Here is a 22,822-nt window from a genome sequence, read left to right on the forward strand (position 1 = left end):
CAGGTCCCGTTTATATCAAAGGGATAATTAAACTGCCAGTGAGATCAGCTACAATTGAAAGGTTACTGGACACAGTTCACAGTTAATATACAGAAATTAATATGAAGAGGAATCAATAGGAGTGCCATCTGATGAGCCCTTTCCTGACAATGTGGGTGTTTTTTAAAAAAAACAAACAGGATCCTGGGCTTCATAAATAGAGCCATAAAAGTATAAAAGACCGGAGAAGCTGGGATTGTTCTCCCTTGATTAATGAGTCGGTGTTCCCACTCTTTTCAAGGTTTGTTCTGATAGACACTCCTGGACAGATTGAAGTTTTCACCTGGTCAGCATCTGGAACCATTATCACAGAAGCTTTGGTAGGTGTTAAAACACAGAATGGAGCTCTCAAATCCAACAACAATCATCAGCTTATGTCCAATCAGTGGTTCCGCTTACTGACCACGCAATCCACCTACTCCTGCGGTAGCTGCCTTGGGAGTGTGGGGGGGGGATCGTGGGGGAGGGGGGGGGATCGTGGGGGAGGGGGGGGGATCGTGGGGGAGGGGGGGGATCGTGGGGGAGGGGGGGGGGATCGTGGGGGAGGGGGGGGGATCGTGGGGGAGGGGGGGGGATCGTGGGGGAGGGGGGGGGATCGTGGGGGAGGGGGGGGGATCGTGGGGGAGGGGGGGGATCGTGGGGGAGGGGGGGGGATCGTGGGGGGGGGGGGATCGTGGGGGAGGGGGGCGGTCGTGGGGACGCGGAGAGGGGGCGGTCGTGGGGACGCGGAGGTGGCGGGGCTGGGGGGACGCGGGGGTGGGGAGGGGGGACGAGGGGGCGGGGCGGGGCTGGGCGGACGCGGGGCTGGCGGGGGGGGAAGCGGGGAGGAGGCCCACTCTGGAATGAGCCTGTAATTGCGGAGATCCCTCGGCAATTGAGGGTTGGATGTGGTGTGGGCTGGGCAGATGTAGTTGGAATGGGATGAGTGGGTGGGCCTGCTGGCGCTCGCTCTCTCCCCATAACCTGTGGTATGGAACCCCCCACGGGGCTGTTGGTGCAGCCTGAACCTGAACCTGAATGTGTCTCCTGCATTTACACTGATCTTCCTCACAGGCCGCCACGTTCTCTACAGTCGTCATCTATGTGATGGACACATCACGCAGCACAAACCCGGTCACCTTCATGTCTAACATGCTGTACGCATGCAGGTAGGACCCCAGCATGTGTATTAGTGTAGGAACTGTTCATTGTGGACATCAGTGGTTTGGATATAGGGCTAGAGTGCCCAAATTTACAGATAATACTAAAATAGGAGACAGAGTGAATAATTGAGGACTAAAGGAATCTGGAAGGGGACGTTGAGAAGATGGGTAAAAAAGTGACAGTTGAAATTCAATGTCTGTCTGTCTAGTGTGAGGTGGGACATTTTAGTTAAAACAATAAAAGTTTTAATTTTACTTTGGGGGAGAGATTTGCATTTAGACAGTGCCTATCATGACATCCCAAAGCACTTTACAGCCGTTGAAGTACTTTTGAAGTGAAGTCTTTGTTGTAATGTGGGAAACACGGCAGCCAATTTGCGTACAGCAAGATCCCACAAACAGCAATGAGATTATGACCAGATAATGTGTTTAGGTGTTGAATGAGGGATAAATATTGGCCAGGACACCGGGGAGAACTCCCCTGCTCTTGGTGATGTGGGGGAGCAGAGGGGTTTTGGGGTTCAGGTTCACAACATTAAAAGCAGCTCCTCAAGTGGATAAGATCATAAAAAGCTATTGGAATCCAGGGATTTATAGAATATAAAAGTTGAGATGTAATGGTGAATCTATATAAACCATAGTAAGACCACAGTTGGAGTGCAGTTTTGGGCTCCACACCATAGGAAGGATGTTGAAGCAATAGAGAGGGTACAGAGCAGATTCACCAAGAAGCTGCCTGGTATGAGAAAATACCAATACTGAAAAATTGAGGTTGTTTTCATTAAAACAGGAGAGGTTAAGGGGTGATTTGATAAAGATGTTTAAAATTATGAAGGGCTAGGACAGTAGATAGAAAGTGTGTTTCCAGTGAGGGCTCTAGAATGAGGGGACATAGGTACAAGATTAAATGTAAGAGATTGAGGACAGAGCAGGAGAAGCTTTTTTACACAGGGTTGTGAGGCTGTGGGATTCACTGTGGAGTTAGTGATTGAAGCAGAGACCATGCCAGTTTTAAGAATAGGTTAGATAGATAGTTGAAGGAAAGAGGATAAGGGGTCGCCCGTTTAAGACAGAAATGAGGAGGAATTTCTTCTCCCAGAGGGTCGTGAATCTTTGGAATTCTTTACCCCAAAACGCTGTGGAGGCTGAGTCATTGAATACATTCAAGGCTGAGTTAGACAAATTTTTGATCCGCAAGGGAGTCAAAGGATATGGGGAAAAGGCGGGAAAGTGGGGTTGAGGTAAAAATCAGATCAGCCATGATCTCATTGAATGGCGGAGCAGGCTCGAGGGGCCGAATGGCCTACTCCTGCTCCTATCTCTTGTGGTCTTATGGGATATGGGAACAGGGCGGAACATGGGATTAGGATACTGCTCGTATGGAGGATAAACACCAACATGGACTGGCTGGGTCGAGGGTCTGTTTCTGTGCTGTATTTTCTCTAGAATCCAGTAAAACATCGCTACCCACTTCCAACCACTCACAGAAACTGCCCATAACTTCTCCCTGTTTCCATTTAACCAGTTTTTAATCCAATTTTTTCCCCCTCCCTTAATTCCACACCTTAATCTTCTCCAATAGTCTCCTGCATGGTCCCTTGTCAAATGCTTTCTGAAAGTCCATGTAAACCACATCCACTGCATTTCCCCATCCACCACATCTGGAACCTCCTTGAAGAACTCGGCAGGTTTCTCAAATACAATCTTCCATTCTGAAATCCGTGTTAGCTGCTTCTAATTGTTTTCTCTCTAAACATTTAGTCATTTCACCTTTAATTATATTCCAAATTTTCCCTCCCACAGATGTTAAACTAACTGACCTGTAATTACCCGGATTGGATCTCTCTCCCTTTCTGAAACTGGATATTACATTGGTCACTTTCCACACACCCACTCTCAATAGAACCCTGAAATAGATTTTCTGGGGCCTCAGCTATTTCTTCCATTTCCCACAGGATCCTTGGATCTATCCCATCAGGTCCCAGCACTTTGTCCTCCTGTAGCTTAACTGACCTCTCCAATTCTTTCCTTTTATTCATTATAGTCTCTCTCATCTCACTTCAGGATTTACGTCCTCCCCAATATCCTGAAGTGAAAAACTTGTTAAATATCCCACCAATTTCCGCTTATCCTCCACTAACTGGCTGTCCTATCCTCTCCTCTCAGGAGTCCCACCTCACATTTCACAATTCCTTTATACATTTGTACAATACCTAACCATTCTTTTTTAATATTTGTCTCTTCTGATACTCTTACCTTATTTTCTCATACTCTTATTCTACATACCTGTAGGTCCTATATACCCTCTTTTTTCAATTTAATTTGCTTCTAACCTCTCTTTATCCACGGCATTCTGAAACTTGAAGTAGTCTAATTTTTTAATGGTATATATTAACCAACTTTGCAGTCTCCTTTTGAACAATATCTCATTGTTGCCCTACAATCCCGTGTACCCATTTCTCTTTCTACCTCACCTGTCAGCTCATTTATCGTCTTTCTAAAATCTGCCCTAATCCAATCTGGTGCCCTTGTTTTTGTACTAACTTTCTTCTTTCTATTTGGAAATCCTGCACATTTTAGGATTTCCATTCCCTCTCTCCCTGTCCCAATCAATGAGCGGGAGAATTCAAATCTCCAACAATAATTGTTATTCCTACACATCTCTCTGATCTGTCGACAGATTTCCCTCCCACAGTTCGGGGGTCAGTAGAACAACTCCACTAATGTAACAATCTGATCTCTACTCATATTGACTCAGTGTAAACCCCTTCAGTGAATGGGTTGAGTTGTACAGTTCCTGGGTCTACGATGAGTCCGAGTTAGACAGTAATGTCACTCTCTCCCCTTTCAGTATCCTCTACAAGACCAGACTACCCTTCATTGTCGTCATGAATAAGGTAAGAATTGGTGCAACCAAGTTGGGGCAATGCAGGGGTTCACACACTGACCTTCCACCTCTGGAACCTGCATTCAGATGCATCCTAGACAGGGGATTAAGGTCTGTTCTGCTGGCTGTAAAGGACCAGCATGAACTCAGTCTGACAGAGTCTCAATCCAGTTAAAAAGGCACCAAGTTGGCAAAAGTCACTGGGAGGCCACGAGGTGGCTGATGTGGTAAATAGGAAATATCCAACTGTACAGTAGGGAATCACTCTCGCAAGGATGGGGCTCAGGCACATTCAGGGGCAGTGTAGAGGGAGCTTTACTCTGTATCTAACCTGTGCTGTACCTGCCCTGGGAGTGTTTGATTGGACAGTGTAGAGGGAGCTTTACTCTGTATCTAACCTGTACTGTACCTGCCCAGGAAGTGTTTGATGGGCCACTTGAGAGAGAGTAGTGGGTAGGTGGGATTTGAGGGGTATGGTGAGAAGGTGGGGTTGGGGAGATGGTGCGGCTGCGGATTAAGGTATGAACAATTGGTTTGTAATACATGGCAGCCTCCTCTACCCACTCGCTGTAGTAAAGTACCTTTGTTGCTGTGGGTGTGATTGTAGATTGATATCGTGGATCACAGCTTTGCCGTGGAGTGGATGAAGGATTTTGAAACTTTTCAGGACGCACTGAACCAGGAGACGACGTTTGTCAGTAATCTGACCCGTTCCATGAGTCTTGTCCTGGATGAATTCTACAGCAATCTGCGGGTGAGTTCAATGCTGTATATCTGCACATTCTCTGTCTGCCTCTAGTCCATCTCTTACCCACCTCCGCCTTCCTCATCTCCCCAGTTTTCACTCCTTCTGTCTAATGATCTGTGCTGGATTAGAGGAGGAGCCTACCCCGGTCCGTTTCTTTTTTTCCTCCATTTCCCCCCCCCCCCCCCCCCCCCAACCCCGGTCTTTGATGCAGACATTGGGTGAGAAGAGGATGGGAGTCCGCACTGATGCCCCTCTACCCCCATGGTTGGATATCATAACGAGACTGGCCATCTCGGGTTACACATGAAGACCCGAGACTAATATCCTCGCAGGGGGGTTTGCTACTGCTGATGGGGAGGTTAAACTAGAGTGGCAGGGGAATGGGAACCTGAGCGGGGAGTCAGAACAGAGTAAAGTTGAAAGCAGCAAGAGAGGGGAAGACCCAGGGGAAATTTACAGTACAAATAGTTGTTCAAGAACAAGTGAAAGGGAAAAGTGTAGAGCAGCAGAGAATGTACTTTGGCACTACAGATAACGTGAAAACTAGAAGGCGTAAGGCGATTAACCCAGCATCAAAGCTGAAGGTCAGGCTAGGGTGTGTGGCCCAACTAGAGTCATAGAGTTATACAGCACGGATAGAGGCCCTTCGGCCCATCGTGTCCGCGCCGGCCATCAGCCCTGTCTACTCTAATCCCATATTCCAGCATTTGGTCCGTAGCCTTGTATGCTATGGCATAAGTTCTATAAACAAACGCACGGAGTATAAGGAATAAATTAAATGAACTACAGGTTCAAATTCAAATTGGAGGGTATGACATGATAGCTATTACTGAGACATGGCTGCAGGATGGTCAGGATTGGGAACTAAATATACCAGGTTATAAGGTCTACAGGAGAGATAGAGAAAACATAAGAACATAAGAAATAGGAGCAGGAGTAGGCCAATCGGCCCCTCGAGCCTGCTCCGCCATTCAATAAGATCATGGCTGATCTGATCCTAACCTCAAATCTAAATTCATGTCCAATTTCCTGCCCGCTCCCCATAACCCCTAATTCCCTTTACTTCTAGGAAACTGTCTATTTCTGTTTTAAATTTATTTAATGATGTAGCTTCCACAGCTTCCTGGGGCAGCAAATTCCACAGACCTACCACCCTCTGAGTGAAGAAGTTTCTCCTCATCTCAGTTTTGAAAGAGCAGCCTCTTATTCTAAGATTATGCCCCCTAGCTCTAGTTTCACCCATCCTTGGGAACATCCTTACCGCATCCACCCGATCAAGCCCCTTCACAATCTTATATGTTTCAATAAGATCGCCTCTCATTCTTCTGAACTCCAATGAGTAGAGTCCCAATCTACTCAACCTCTCCTCATATGTCCACCCCCTCATCCCCGGGATTAACCGAGAGGGGGAGGAGTAGCCTTAGTGATTAGAGATGAAATCGCTTCAATGATAAAGGAGGATATAACGAGAGGTAAGCAGACAACAGAGACCTTATGGGTTGAATTGAGAAATAGGAAAGGACCTAAGACTATAGTGGGAGTTGTATATAGGACCCCTGGCAGCAGCTCTGAAGTGCTAGATTGTATAAATGCAGAGATTAGACAAGCGTGTAAGAAAGGCATAGTGGTCTTAATGGGGGACTTTAACCTTCACATAGATTAGGAAAAGCAGACTAGAAACTGTCAGAAAGGTAGTGAATTTCTTGAGCGTGTCCGGGATAGTTTTCTACAGCAGTATGTCCTGGAGACAACAAGGGGGCAAGCCGTACTAGATTGAGTAATGAGTAATGAGCCAGATTTAGTTTCTGCCTGCCTGTGTAATCGACACAATGTATATCCAGTGTACTGGGACGTGCTGTTCTCCGTGACTGGCCTGTTTGAATAACAACGACACCTTTTGATTGGTGTGATGCTGTCCCGACATAGTATAAGATATGCGATTTGAGAACCTTTTCACTCATTCATCTGACGAAGGAGATAATCTCCGAAAGCTTGTGATTTTAAAATAAATTTGTTGGACTATAACCTGGTGTTGTAAGATTCCTTAGATTTAGTTAACACCTTAACTGTGCGTGAACATCTATCCAATAGTGATCATAACATGATCGAGTTCAATGGAGTGTTTGAAAGGGAAAAAAGAGAATCAACTGCTAAGATTCTAGACTTGGGTAAGGCCGACTTCAATGGGATGAGACACAGACTGTCCACAGTAAACTGGGCAAATCTGTTAATGGGTAAAACGACTGATGATCAGTGGGAAATGTTTAAAGAAACATTTAACGTGATACAGAATCGGTTTATACTCCAGAGGGGCAAGAACTCTACTTGCCAAAAAAAACAGCCATGGACAACTAAAGAGGTAAGGGACAGTATAAGACATAAGGAAAGGGCATACAAAAAGGCAAAAAATGGCACAGATCCTGGCGAATGGGAAAGATACAAAGATCAACAAAGGGTCACAAAACATAATAAAAGCTACAAAAAGAGAGTATGAAAAGAAACTTGCAAGGGATATCAAAACCAATACAAAGAACTTTTATAGTTACATTAGGAAAAAGAGGATGGTCAGGAGTAGTGTTGGCCCCTTGAAAACTGAAAGTGGGGATATTGTCATTGCCAATGGGGAAATGGCAGACATGTTGAATAATTACTTTGCCTCAGTATTTACAGTAGAAAAAGAGGATAGCATGCCAGAAATCCCTAGAAAATTAATATTGAATCGGGGACAGGGACACGATAAAATTAACATAAGTAAAACAACAGTAATGAAGAAAATAATAGCACTAAGGAGTGACAAATCCCCAGGACCAGATGATTTCCATCCCAGGGTTTTAAAGGAAGTAGGTGAGCACATTGCAGATGCCCTAACTATAATCTTACAAAGTTCTCTAGATTCAGGAACTGTCCCTCTAGATTGGAAAATTGTACATGTCACTGCTTTTTAAGAGAGGAGAGAGAGGGAAACCAGGGAATTATAGACCAGTTAGCCTAACATCTGTTGTGGGGAAAATGCTGGAGTCTATAATTAAGGATAGGGTGACTGAACACCTCGAGAATTTTCAGTTAATCAGAGAGCCAGCATGGATTTGTGAAAGGTAGGTCGTGCCTGACAAACCTGATTGAATTTTTTGAAGAGGTGACTAAAGTAGTGGACAGGGGAATGTCAATGGATGTTATTTATATGGACTTCCAGAAGGCATTTAATCAAGTCCCACATAAGAGACTGTTAGCTAAGATAGAAGCCCATGGAATGGAGGGAAAAGTACAGACTTGGTTAGGAAGTTGGCTGAGCGAAAGGCGACAGAGTAGGGATAATGGGTAGGTACTCACATTGGCAGGATGTGACTGGTGGAGTCCCACAGGGATCTGTCTTGGGGCCTCAATTATTCACAATATTTATTAACGACTTAGATGAAGGCATAGAAAGTCTCATATCTAAGTTTGCCGATGACACAAAGATTGGTGGCATTGTAAGCAGTGTAGATGAAAACATAAAATTACAAAGGGATATTGATAGATTAGGTGAATGGGCAAAACTGTGGCAAATGTGAGGTCATCCACTTGGGATCAAAAAAGGAAAGAACAGGGTACTTTCTAAATGGTAAAAAGTTAAAAACTGGATGTCCAAAGGGAACTAGGGGTTCAGGTACATGGATCGTTGAAGTGTCATGAACAGGTGCAGCAAATAATCAATAAGGCTAATGGAATGCTGGCCTTTATATCTAGAGGACTGGAGTACAAGGGGGCAGAAGTTATGCTGCAGCTATACAAAACCCTGGTTAGACCAGGGTGGGGGACTTCAATGTCCATCACCAAGAGTGGCTCGGTAGCACCATTACTGACCGAGCTGGCCGAGTCCTGAAGGACATAGCTGCCAGACTGGGCCTGCGGCAGGTGGTGAGCGAACCAACACGAGGGAAAAACTTACTTGACCTTGTCCTCACCGATCGACCTGTCGCAAATGCATCTGTCCATGACAGTATTGGTAGGAGTGACCACCACACAGTCCTCATGGAGATGAAGTCCCGTCTTCGCACTGAGGACACCATCCAACGTGTTGTGTGGCACTACCATCGTGCTAAATGGGATAGATTCAGAACAGATTTAGCAGCTCAAAACTGGGCATCCATGAGGCATTGTGGGCCATCAGCAGCAGCAGAATTGTATTCCAGCACAATCTGTAACCTCATGGCCCGGCATATTCCTCACTCTACCATTACCAATAAGCCAGGAGATCAACCCTGGTTCAATGAGGAGTGTAGGAGAGCATGCCAGGAGCAGCACCAGGCGTACCTAAAAATGAGGTGCCAACCTGGTGAAGCTACAACTACATGCGTGCTAAACAGCGGAAGCAACATGCTATAGACAGAGCTAAGCGATTCCACAACCAACAGATCAGATCAAAGCTCTGCAGTCATAGAGTCATAGAGTCCTGCCACATCCAGTCGTAAACAACTAACGGGAGGAGGAGGCTCTGCAAACATCCCCATCCTCAATGATGGCAGAGTCTAGCACGTGAGTGCAAAAGACAAGGCTAAAGTGTTGCAACCATCTCCAGCCAGAAGTGCTGAGTGGATGATCCATCTCTGCCTCCTCCCGATATCCCCACCATTACAGAAGCCAGTCTTCAGCCAATTCGATTCACTCCACGTGATATCAAGAAACGGCTGAGTGCACTGGATACAGCAACGGCTATGGGCCCCGACAACATCCCAGCTGTAGTGCTGAAGTCTTGTGCTCCAGAACTAGCAGCGCCTCTAGCCAAGCTGTTCCAGTACAGCTACAACACTGGCATCTACCCGACAATGTGGAAAATTGCCCAGGTATGTCCTGTCCACAAAAAGCAGGACAAATCCAATCCGGCCAATTGCCGCCCCATCAGTCTACTCTCAATCATCAGCAAAGTGATGGAAGGTGTCATCGACAGTGCTATCAAGCGGCACTTACTCACCAATAACCTGCTCACCGATGCTCAGTTTGGGTTCCGCCAGGACCACTCTGCTCCAGACCTCATTACAGCCTTGGTCCAAACATGGACAAAAGAGCTGAATTCCAGAGGTGAGGTGAGAGTGACTGCCCTTGACATCAAGGCAGCATTTGACCGAGTGTGGCACCAAGGAGCCCTAGTAAAATTGAAGTCAATGGGAATCAGGGGGAAAACTCTCCAGTGGCTGGAGTCATACCTAGCGCAAAGGAAGATGGTAGTGGTTGTTGGAGGCCAATCATCTCAGCCCCAGGACATTGCTGCAGGAGTTCCTCAAGGCAGTGTCCTTGGCCCAACCATCTTCAGCTGCTTCATCAATGACCTTCCCCCCCATCATCAGGTCAGAAATGGGGATGTTCGCTGATGATTGCACAGTGTTCAGTTCCATTTGCAACCCCTCAAATAATGAAGCAGTCCGAGCCCGCATGCAGCAAGACAAATGCTAGGCAATGACCATCTCCAACAAGAGAGAGTCTAACCACCTCCCCTTGACATTCAACGGCATTACCATCGCCGAATCCCCCACCATCAACATCCTGGGGGTCACCATTGACCAGAAACTTAACTGGACCAGCCATATAAATACTGTGGCTACGAGAGCAGGTCAGAGGCTGTGTATTCTGCGGCGAGTAACTCACCTCCTGACTCCCCAAAGCCTTTCCACCATCTACAAGGCACAAGTCAGGTGTGTGATGGAATACTCTCCACTTGCTTGGATGAGTGCAGCTCCAACAACACTCAAGAAGCTCGACACCATCCAAGATAAAGCAGCCCGCTTGATTGGCACCCCATCCACCACCCTAAATATTCACTCCCTTCACCGGTGCACAGTGGCTGCAGTGTGTACCATCCACAGGATGCACTGCAGCAACTCGCCAAGGCTTCTTCGACAGCACCTCCCAAACCCGCGACCTCTACCACCTAGAAGGCACATGGGAACAACACCACCTGCACGTTCCCCTCCAAGTCACACACCATCCCGACTTGGAAATATATCGCCGTTCCTTCATTGTCGCTGGGTCAAAATCCTGGAACTCGCTACCTAACAGCACTGTGGGAGAACCGTCACCACACGGACTGCAGCGGTTCAAGAAGGCGGCTCACCACCACCTTCTCAAGGGCAATTAGGGATGGGCAATAAATGCTGGCCTCGCCAGCGACGCCCACATCCCATGAACGAATAAAAAAAGACCACACTTGGAGTACTGAGAGCAGTTCTGGGCACTGCACCTTCGGAAGGACACATTGGTCTTGGAGGGAGTGCAGCGTAGGTTTACTAGAATGATACCCGGACTTCAAGGGTTAAGTTACGAGGAGAGATTACACAAATTGGTGTTGTATTCTCTGGAGTTTCGAAGGCTAAGGGGTGATCTGATGGAAGTTTATAAGATATTAAGGGGAACGGATAGGGTGGATAGAGAGAAACTATTTTCGCTGGTTGGGGATTCTAGGAGTAGGAGGCACAGTCTAAAAATTAGAGCCAGACTTTTCAGGAGCGAGACTAGAAAACATTTCTACACACAAAGGGTGGTAGAAGTTTGGAACTCTCTTCCACAAATGGCAATTGATACTAGCTCAATTGCTAATTTTAAATCTGAGATAGATAGCTTTTTGCCAACCAACGAGGGGCTAAATGGCCTACTCCTGTTCCTATGTTCCTATGACCCAGGCAGTGGTTGGGGACCTGTGCCCCTGTAGGGTTCGGGAGTGGGTGGGGGCTGGGCCACCAGGCTTGGCCTCGGAGGTTGGGACTTTCTCTAACCATTGTTGTTTCCATCAGGTGGTTGGTGTATCGGCGGTGACAGGGACCGGGATGGACGACTTAGTCCAGCACATCACTGAGGCAGCGGTGGAGTATGAAACGTAAGCTTCTCGACTTTGCTGAGTAACGTTTGGGGTAACGATGCGAGTGGGCAGGGGGACAGTGGGTACGACTCCGGGCCCTGGTACCGCCACACCCAGAGTACTGGGTACGACTCTGGGCCCTGGTACCTCCACACCCAGAGTACTGGGTACGACTCTGGGCCCTGGTACCTCCACACCCAGAGTACTGGGTAGTTAGAGCGTGTCGGGGTGCGTGTTACGGGGTGTGGGGGGTTGGGCTGTTATGATGTTAGGGAGTGTTGGAGTGGGGGGTTGGGCTGCTACGATGTTGGGGAGTGGGGGGTTGGGCTGCTACGATAGGGAGTGTTGGAGTGGGGGGTTGGGCTGCTACGATAGGGAGTGTTGGAGTGGGGGGTTGGGCTGCTACGATAGGGAGTGTTGGAGTGGGGGGTTGGGCTGCTACGATAGGGAGTGTTGGAGTGGGGGGTTGGGCTGCTACGATGTTTGGGGGTGGGGCGGGAGGTTGGGCTGTCACGATGTTACTGGGAGTGGCCGGTCACACTGGTTAATTAAACTCTGCCGGTCTCCCCACAGTGAGTATCGACCACATTACGAGAGGCTGCAACAGGAACTGGTGAGTGAAGCATTCACACTGGGGCGGCGGGGGGATTGGTTCCATTCACAATTTGAGGCCTGTGCCATGAGGGTTACATTCTCTGAGTTCTCTCCTTCTGCCTTGTCAGCCTGTGGATCCTGCTCTCTCTTCTCCCCCCAGCCCGCCCTCTCTGTCTGTGTCTTAGTTAGTTAAACATGATTTTCCTTTAACAAATCCGTGCTGGCTTTCCTTCATTAATCCACACATGTAAAAGTGACTATTAATTTTGTCCCGGATTATCATTTCTAAAAGTTTCCCCACCACCGAGGTTAAACTGACTGGCCTGTAGTTGCTGGGTTTATCCTTTTTTTTTAATTCATTCATGGAATGTGGGAGTCACTGGCAAGGCCAGCATTTATTGCCCATCCCAAATTGCCCTTGAGAAGGTGGTGGTGAGCCGCCTTGAACCGCTGCAGTCCGTGTGGTGAAGGTTCTCCCACAGTGCTGTTAGGAAGGGAGTTCCAGGATTTTGACCCAGCGACGATGAAGGAACGGTGATATATTTACAAGTCGGGATGGTGTGTGACTTGGAGGGGAACGTGCAGGTGGTGGTGTTCCCATGTGCCTGCTGCCCTTGACCTTCTAGGTGGTAGAGGTCGCGGGTTTGGGAGGTGCTGTCGAAGAAGCCTTGGCGAGTTGCTGCAGTGCCTCCTGTGGATGGTACACACTGCAGCCACTGTGCGCCGGTGGTGAAGGGAGTGAATGTTTAGGGTGGTGGATGGGGTGCCAATCAGGCGGGATGCTTTGTCCTGGATGGTGTCGAGCTTCTTGAGTGTTGTTGGAGCTGCACTCATCCAGGCAAGTGGAGGGTATTCCATCACACTCCTGACTTGTGCCTTGTAGATGGTGGAAGGGCTTTGGGGAGTTAGGTTAGTCACTTGCTGCAGAATACCCAGCCTCTGACCTGCTCTTGTAGCCACAGTATTTATATGGCTGGTCCAGTTAAGTTTCTGGTCAATGGTGACCCCCAGGATGTTGATGGTGGGGGATTCAGCGATGGTAATGCCGTTGAATGTAAAGAGGAGGTGATTAGACTCTCTCTTATTGGAGATGGTCATTGCCTGGCACTTATCTGGCGCGAACGTTACTTGCCACTTATGAGCCCAAACCTGGATGTTGTCCAGGTCTTGCTGCATGCGGGCTCGGACTGCTTCATTATCTGAGGGATTGCGAATGGAACTGAACACTGCAATCATCAGCGAACATCCCCATTTCTGACCTTATGATGGAGGGAAGGTCATTGATGAAGCAGCTGAAGATGGTTGGGCCAAGGACACTGCCCTGAGGAACTCCTGCAGCAATGTCCTGGGGCTGAGATGATTGGCCTCCAACAACCACTACCATCTTCCTTTGTGCTAGGTATGACTCCAGCCACTGGAGTGTTTTCCCCCTGATTCCCATTGACTTCAATTTTACTAGGGCTCCTTGGTGCCACACTCAGTCAAATGCTGCCTTGATGTCAAGGGCAGTCACTCTCACCTCACCTCTAGAATTCAGCTTTTTTGTCCATGTTTAGACCAAGGCTGTAATGAGGTCTGGAGCCGAGTGGTCCTGGCGGAACCCAAACTGAGCATCGGTGAGCAGATTATTGGTGAGTAAGTGCTGCTTGATAGCACTGTTGACGACACCTTCATCACTTTGCTGATGATTGAGAGTAGACTGATGGGGCGGTAATCGGCTGGATTGGATTTGTCTTGCTTTTTGTGGACAGGACATACCTGGGCAATTTTCCATGTTGTCGAGTAGATGCCAGTGTTATAGCTGTACTGGAACGGTTTGGCTGGAGGCGCGGCTAGTTCTGGAGCACAAGTCTTCAGCACTACAGCCGGGATGTTGTCTGGGCCCATAGCCTTTTTTGTATCCAGTGCACTTAGCCGTTTGTTGATATCACATGGAGGGAATCGAATTGGCTGAAAATTGGCTTCTGTGATGGTGGGGATATCGGGAGGAGGCCGAGATGGATCCTTACACCCTTTTTTGAACAAGGGTGTAACATTTGCAATTCTACAGTCCTCTGGCACCGCCCCCTTATCGAAGGATATCTGGAAGATTATGGCCAGTACCGCTGCAATTCCCACCCTTAATTCCCTCAGCAACCTGGGTGCATCCCATTTGGATGGTGACTTATCTCCTTTAAGTACAGCTAACCTTTCTAGTACCTCTATCAATTTTTTTTAGCCTATCCAGTATCTCGACTAAATCTTTTACTGTGATTTTGGCAGCATCTTCTTCCTTGGTAAAGACAGATGCAAAGTACTCATTTAATACCTCGGCCATGCCCTCTGCCTCCAAGAGTAAATCTTCTTTTTGGTCCCTAATTGGTCCCACCCCCTCCTCTTACGACCCGTTTACTGTTTATATGCCCATAGAAGACTTTTGGAATCCCTTTTATGTTGGCCGCCAGTATATTCTCATACTCTTTGCCGCTCTTATTTCCTTTTTCACTTCCCCTCTGAATTTTCTATATTCAGCCTGGTTCTCACTTGTGTTATTAGCCTGACATCTGTCATACGCCCCCTTTTTCTGCATCATCTTACTCTCTCTGTCTTGCATCATCCAGGGAGGTCTAGCTTTAGTTGCCCTACCTTTTTCCCCCTCCTGGGAATGTACCTAGACTGTATCCGAACCATCTCCTCTTTAAAGGCCGCCCACTGTTCAATTACAGTTTTGCCTGCCAATCTTTGATTCCAATTTACCTGGGCCAGATCCGTTCTCATCCCACTGAAATTGGCCCTCCTCCAATTGAGTGTTTTTATCTAGATTGCTCCTCCTTTTTTATAACTAATCTAAACCTTATACTATGATCGCTTTCCCTAAATGCTCCCCCACTGACACTTGCTCCACTTGGCCCACCTCATTCCCCAGAACCAAGTCCAACAATGCCTCCTTCCTCGTTGGGCTGGAAATGTACTGATCAAGAAAGTTCTCCTGAACGCACTTCAAAAATTCCTCCCCCTCTTTGCCCCTTATATTGTTATCCCATTCTATATTAGGATAGTTGAAGACCCCAGTTATCACTACTCTATAGCTTTTGCACCTCTCTGTAATCTCCCTGCATGTCCTTTAGGGAAGGAAGCCTGCCGCCTTTACCCGGTCTGGCCTATATGTGACTCCAGATCCACAGCAATGTGGTTGATTCTTAATTGCCCTCTGAAATGGCCTAGCAAGCCACTCAGTTGTAAAATCTCGCTAAAAAAAGTCATAAGAATAAAACCAAACGGACCACCCGGCATCGGACCACTAGGCACCGGACACGACCAAGGCAAACCAATCCCAGTCGACCCTGCAAAGTCCTCCTCACTAACATCTGGGGACTTGTGCCAAAATTGGGAGAGCTGTCCCACAGACCAGTCAAGCAACAGCCTGACGTAGCCATACTCACAGAATCATACCTTTCAGCCAACGTCCCAGACTCTTCCATCACCATCCCTGAGTATGTCCTGTCCCACCAGCAGGACAGACCTACCAGAGGTGGCGGTACAGTGATATACAGTCAGGAGGGAGTGGCCCTGGGAGTCCTCACCATTGACTCTGGACCCCATGAAATCTCATGGCATCAGGTCAAACATGGTCAAGGAAACCTCCTGATTACCACCTAACGCCCTCCCTCAGCTGATGAATCAGTCCTCCTTCATGTTGAACACCACTTGGAGCAAGCACTGAGGGTAGCAAGGGCAGAGAATGTACTCTGGGTGAGGGACTTCAATGTCCATCACCAAGAGTGTCTCGGTAGCACCATTACTGACCGAGCTGGCCGAGTCCTAAAGGACATAGCTGCCAGACTAGGCCTGCGGCAGGTGGTGAGCGAACCAACACGAGGGAAAAACTTACTTGACCTCGTCCTCACTAATCTACCTGTCGCAAATGCATCTGTCCATGACAGTATTGGTAGGAGTGACTACCGCACAGTCCTCGTGGAGGTGAAGTCCCGTCTTCACAATGAGGACACCATCCAACGTGTCGTGTGGCACTATCACCGTGCTAAATGGGATAGATTCAGAAGAGATCCAGCAGCTCAAAACTGGGCATCCATGAGGCGCTGTGGGCCATCAGCAGCAGCAGAATTGTATTCCAGCACAATCTGTAACCTCATGGCCCGGCATATTCCTCACTCTACTATTACCAACAAGCCAGGGGGGGATCAACCCTGGTTCAATGAGGAGTGTAGAAGAGCATGCCAGGAGCAGCACCAGGCGTACCTAAAAATGAGGTGCCAAACTGGTGAAGCTACAACTCAGGACTACATGCATGCTAAACAGCGGAAGCAACATGCTATAGACAGAGCTAAGCGATTCCACAACCAACGGATCAGATCAAAGCTCTGCAGTCCTGCCACATCCAGCCGTGAATGGTGGTGGACAATTAAACAACTAACGGGAGGAGGAGGCTCTGCAAACATCCCCATTCTCAATGATGGCGGAGTCCAGCACGTGAGTGCAAAAGACAAGGATGAAGCATTTGCAACCATCTTCAGCCAGAAGTGCCGAGTGGATGATCCATCTCAGCCTCCTCCCGATATCCCCACCATTACAGAAGCCAGTCTTCAGCCAATTCGATTCACTTCACGTGATACCAAGAAACGGCTGAGTGCACTGGATACAGCAAAGGCTATGGGCCCCCACAACATCCTGGCTGTAGTGCTGAAGACTTGTGCTCCAGAACTAGCTGCGCTTCTAGCCAAACCGTTCCAGTACAGCTACAACACTGGCATCTACCCGACAATGTGGAAAATTGCCCAGGTATGTCCTGTCCACAAAAAGCAGGACAAATCCAATCCGGCCAATTATCGCCCCATCAGTCTACTCTCAATCATCAGCAAAGTGATGGAAAGTGTCGTCGACAGTGCTATCAAGCGGCACTTACTCACCAATAACCTCCTCACCGATGCTCAGTTTGGGTTCCGCCAGGACCACTCAGCTCCAGACTTCATTTCAGCCTTGGTTCAAACATGGAGAAAAGAGCTGAATTCCAGAGGTGAGGTGAGAGTGACTGCCCTTGACATTAAGGCAGCATTTGACCGTGTGGCGCACCAAGGAGCCCTAGTAAAATTGAAGTCAATGGGAATCAGGGGGCAAACTCTCCAGTGGCTGGAGTCATACCCAGCACAAAGGAAGATGGTAGTGGTTGTTGGAGGCCAATCATCTCGGCCCCAGGACATTGCTGCAGGAGTTCCTCAAGGCAGTGTCACAAGCCCAACCATCTCCAGCTACTTAATCAATGACCTTCCCTCCATCATAAGGTCAGAAATGGGGATGTTCGCTGATTGCGCAATGTTCAGTTCCATTCGCAACCCCTCAAATAATGAAGCAGTCCGTGCCCGCATGCAGCAAGACCTGGATAACATCCAGGCTTGGGCTGATAAGTGGCAAGTAACATTCGCGCCAGATAAGTGCCAGGCGATGACCATCTCCAACAAGAGAGAGTCTAACCACCTCCCCTTGACGTTCAACGGCATTACCATCGCCGAATCCCCCACCATCAACATCCTGGGGGTCACCATTGACCAGAAACTTAACTGGACCAGCCATTTAAATACTGTGGCTGCAAGAGCAGGTCAGAGGCTGGGTATTCTGCGACGAGTGACTCACCACCTGACTCCCCAAAGCCTTTCCACCATCCACAAGGCACAAGTCAGGAGTGTGACGGAATACTCTCCACTTGCCTGGATGAGTGCAGCTCGACACCATCCAGGACAAGGCAGCCCGATTGATTGGCACCCCATTCACCACTGGCGCATAGTGGCTGCACTGCAGCAACTCTCCAAGGCTTCTTCGACAGCACCTCCCAAACCCGTGACCTCTACCGCCTAGAAAGACAAGGGAAGACGTGGGAACAAAACCACCTGCACGTTCCCCTCCAAGTCTCTCACCATCCCGACTTGAAAATATATCGCAGTTCCTTCATCGCTGGGTCAAAATCCTGGAACTCCCTTCCTAACAGCACTGTGGGAGAACCTTCACCACACGGACTGCAGCACTTCAAAAAGGCGGCTCACCACCACCTTCTCAAGGGCAATTAAGGATGGGCAATAAATGCCGGCCTCGCCAGTGACGCCCACATCCATGAACGAATAATTTTTAAAAATTGCTCCCCTATCTCCTTTCCACCAGTTGGTGGCCTATAGAATACTCCCAGTAGTGTAATGGCACCTCTATTGTTTCTTAACTCTAACCAAATAGATTCTGTCCTTGACCCTCCAGGACATCATCTCTCTCCAGCACTGCAATATTCTCCTTAATCAATACTGCCACCCCCCTCCTTTCTTTCCTTTCCTTTCCTATCTTTCCTGAGCACCTTGTATCCAGGAATACTTAGTACCCAATCCTGCCCTTTTTTGAGCCAGGTCTCCGTTATCGTCACAACATCATATTCCCATGTGGCTAATTGCGCCTGCAGCTCACCAACCTTGTTTACCACACTTCGTGTGTTTACACACATGCACCGTAAACCTATCTTAGGCCTTCTTGTATTCTTAGTCTGATCCCATCTAATACCGTCCTATTACTTACTCTAGTGCTATCTTTCTTTCCCAGTCCTTTGTGCACCTTGTTTCTCCTTTCCAATGCTACATCCTGGTGCCCATCCCCTGCCACATTAGTTTAAACCCTCCCCCACAGCACTAGTGAGCCTTCCCGTGAGGACATTGGCCCCAGCTCTGAGGTGCAACCCGTCCGGCCTGTACAGGTCCCACTTCCCCAGAACCGGTCCCAATGCCCCAGGAATCTGAAGCCCTCCCTCCTGCACCATTCCTCCAGCCACGCATTAACCTGTCTTATCCTCCGATTCCTATACTCACTGGCGTGTGGCACTGGGAGTAATCCAGAGATTACCACCTTTTGAGGTCCAGTTTATTAATCTCTTTCCTAACTTCCTAAAATCTGCCTGCAGGACCTCATCCCTCTTATGTTGTTGGTACCGATATGGACCACGACCTCTGGCTGTACACCCTCCCCCCTCCAGAATGTTCTGCCTCTGTCGCTCTTGCTCTCCGTCCCTTCTCGCTCTTTGCTCCCCCGGGCCATGGCTGGACTGCATAATCTCTCGTTCGCTCCTGTGTGTTCCAGGCTGAGGCCGAGGTGAAGAAGCGGGAGGAGCAGCTGGAGCAGTTACGGACAGACATGGGGAGCGTCGCCGTGGATTCCAGCCACATTCGTGTCAGTGGTAAGTGGGACCTGTGTATCTGCACAGCAGGAACTCCCTGACCCCCTCCCTATACCCCAGCAGTTGAATGTTCTGTGACTGACCCTTTGTTCCAAGGGAATCCTGCCGGTGATGTGGAGCCCAGTTCCTCTGGCCTGATCCTGACCCGAGGAATTGCTGACGAGGAGGATGAGGAAGTCGAGTCAGACACCGACGACTTGGATCATCAAAGTAAGAGTCCCAGCCCGGGGAGGGCCGGGGGAGGGGGGGATCTCTCGGCCCGGGGAGGAGGGCCGCGGGCGGGGGGGAGGGGGGATCTCTCGGCCCGGGGGGGGGAGGGCCGCGGGCGGGGGGGAGGGGGGATCTCTCGGCCCGGGGAGGAGGGCCGCGGGCGGGGGGGGAGGGGGGATCTCTCGGCCCGGGGGGGGGAGGGCCGCGGGCGGGGGGGAGGGGGGATCTCTCGGCCCGGGGAGGAGGGCCGCGGGCGGGGGGGAGGGGGGATCTCTCGGCCCGGGGGGGGGAGGGGGGATCTCTCGGCCCGGGGGGGGGAGGGGGGATCTCTCGGCCCGGGGGGGGGAGGGGGGATCTCTCGGCCCGGGGAGGGGGAGGGGGCGGGGGGGATCTCTCGGCCCGGGGAGGGGGCGGGGGGGATCTCTCGGCCCGGGGGGAGGGGGAGGGGGCCGGGGGGATCTCTCGGCCCGGGGGGTGGGGCAGGGGGGGCGGGGGGGATCTCTCGGCCCGGGGGGTGGGGCAGGGGGGGCGGGGGGGATCTCTCGGCCCGGGGGGTGGGGCAGGGGGGGCGGGGGGGATCTCTCGGCCCGGGGGGTGGGGCAGGGGGGGCGGGGGGGATCTCTCGGCCCGGGGGGTGGGGCAGGGGGGGCGGGGGGGATCTCTCGGCCCGGGGGGTGGGGCAGGGGGGGCGGGGGGGATCTCTCGGCCCGGGGGGTGGGGCAGGGGGGGCGGGGGGGATCTCTCGGCCCGGGGGGTGGGGCAGGGGGGGCGGGGGGGATCTCTCGGCCCGGGGGGTGGGGCAGGGGGGGCGGGGGGGATCTCTCGGCCCGGGGGGTGGGGCAGGGGGGGCGGGGGGGATCTCTCGGCCCGGGGGGTGGGGCAGGGGGGGCGGGGGGGTCTCTCGGCCCGGGGGGTGGGGCGGGGGGGATCTCTCGGCCCGGGGGGTGGGGCAGGGGGGGCGCCAAGTTGTTAAAAACCATGCCTTGTGTTGGCTGGGGGTTCGGGGGATCTGGAGGTCGGGGTTCTGGGATTGCCTGCGGGCTGTGGGTGTCTCTGCTGACTGCTCTGCCAGTCTGTCATGGTCAATCTGACTCTTTCCTTTCTTCGTACAGAGACGGAGGAGAGTAACGAGGAACCTGCCTTCAGAAGGTACCTGGAGCAGAGAAAATGCAGAAACCAAACTCCAGCCGATGAGTGAGGGGAGGCGAGCGATAGGACCAGGAGCGGAGGCAATGTCTGAGTACCTTCACCATGCAGCAATCCTCAGCTCTTCTGGAATCCTCTGGGCTCAGCAGTGTGACCCTGCGGGGAGCAGGATCGCGCCAAGGACGGAGGTGCTGACTCTTTGCCAACACTCGGCTCTTGGTGCTGTCTGGCTCAGGCTGCCTGGACCCTGCTCAGACCCACACTGGCAGGAGGTGATGTCATGTGCCCCTCGCGAACATCAGGCAATGAGGTGTCAGCAACAACCCTGATCCTATCCACCTCAAGATCTGAGTCTGCTCTTATCTGTAACTTCACAAATCATGGATTTTGACTGTTTATTTTAGAGATAAAGCTTGTTATTCAATTAAAACTCCAGCAATCTCATTTCTCTAACTCTGTTGGGGAGGTACAGGTGTGCCCAGAGAAGGGCAGGTGTTTCTCGGTGATCCCTGACCCCAGGAAGGGTCAGCAACTTCAGGAGAGATGGGGACCTGTACCTGAGAGTTGGGCTCTGAATTGGGGGTCTACTGCCTTCCCCCCCCCCCCCCCCCCCCCCCCCCCATTCCAGGAGAGCTGTTGTTTAGTGAGTGTGTCTGTTAGCAGGTGAAGGGTTGGGGGTCAGAATGCAGGACACTGAAGGGTTGAGGGACAGAGTTGGGGAGGAGGTGGGGTTGGGGGATATGGTGAGAAGATGGCAAGTTGAGCATTTGTGAGCAGGTTATTTGGTGAGTAAGTGCTGCTTGATAGCACTGTTGACGACTCCTGATGATTGAGAGTAGGCTGATAAGACGGTAATTGGCTGGGTTCAATTTGTTCTGCTTTTTGTGGACCGGATGTACATTGGGCAATTTTCCACATTGTCGGGTAGATGCCAGTGTTGTAGCTGTACTGGAACAGCTTGGCTAGAGGCACGGCTACTTGTGTGATGGTGGCACCTCAGGAGAAGGCTGAGATGGATCATCCATTCGGCACTTCTGGCTGAAGGTGGCTGTTATTGTGAAGGGATAGAGTGTTTCAGGCTCTGCTGCCCAGTGTAATGACTCTCTGGGCCCAGCAGAGGCTACTCCATGTCTCTTCATACGGCAACACTCAATCTGTGGAAAACAGACTATCCAAGAGATTGGGGATTAACCCCTTATCACAGGGGTTAACCCCTTGTACACTGGGTTTTGGGGGATTAACTCCTTGTACACTGCATATTGGGGTTTGGGGATTAGAGTCCTTGTACAATGCATCACTGTATCCTGACAGGATACTTGTGGGAGTCCTCAGCCACTCTTTAATTCAGATGATAGATATGTCACTACCTCTGAATTGATGTATGTACGAACATATGAATTAAGAGCAGGATTAGGCCATTCGACCCCTCGAGCCTGCTCTGCCATTTGATAAGATCATGGCTGATCTGATTGCTACCTCAACCCTACTTTCCCGTTTACCTACTATAACCTTTGACTCCCTTGTTAATCAGGAATCTATCTAACTCAGCCTTAAAAATATTCAATGACCCTGCCTTCACTGCTCTCTGGGGAACGGAATTCCACGGACTCACAACCCTCAGAAAAAAATTCTCCTCTTCTCCGTCTTAAATGGGAGACCCCTTATTTTTAAACTCTGGCCCCTAGTTCTAGTCTCTCCCACAAGGGGAAACTTCCTCTCAGCATCTAATCCTTCTAGTCCCCTCAGGATCTTATATGTTTCAATAAGATCACCTCTCATTCTTCTAAACTCCAGTGTATACAGGCCCAACTTGTCCAACCTTTCCTCAAAGATAACCCCCTCATCCCAGGAATCAGTCGAGTGAACCTTCTCTGAACCGCCTCCAAAGCAATTATGTCCTTTCTTAAATGAGACGACCAAAACTGCACACGGTATTCTAGATGTGGTCTCACCAATGCCCAGAAAACTGTAGCAAAACATCTCGACTTTTATATTCCATGTCCCTTGCAATAAATGGCAACATTCC

At 50.1% G+C, this 22,822-nt stretch overlaps 1 protein-coding gene across 1 annotated transcript; it reads left to right on the top strand.

Moving 5' to 3' along the window:
• Nucleotides 1-280: 280 nt before the first annotated feature.
• Nucleotides 281-21,229, top strand: LOC137319507 (GPN-loop GTPase 1-like; the record flags this gene model as incomplete). Its single annotated transcript, XM_067981650.1, has 9 exons — nucleotides 281-359; nucleotides 1,093-1,187; nucleotides 4,033-4,078; nucleotides 4,676-4,822; nucleotides 11,581-11,663; nucleotides 12,219-12,258; nucleotides 19,344-19,440; nucleotides 19,537-19,650; nucleotides 20,763-21,229. Coding segments are annotated over 9 exons (787 nt in total), but the record flags the coding sequence as incomplete, so codon positions are not given.
• Nucleotides 21,230-22,822: the final 1,593 nt, after the last annotated feature.

Source organism: Heptranchias perlo, unplaced genomic scaffold (genome assembly GCF_035084215.1).
Source record: "Heptranchias perlo isolate sHepPer1 unplaced genomic scaffold, sHepPer1.hap1 HAP1_SCAFFOLD_853, whole genome shotgun sequence".
Classification (NCBI taxonomy): domain Eukaryota; kingdom Metazoa; phylum Chordata; class Chondrichthyes; order Hexanchiformes; family Hexanchidae; genus Heptranchias; species Heptranchias perlo.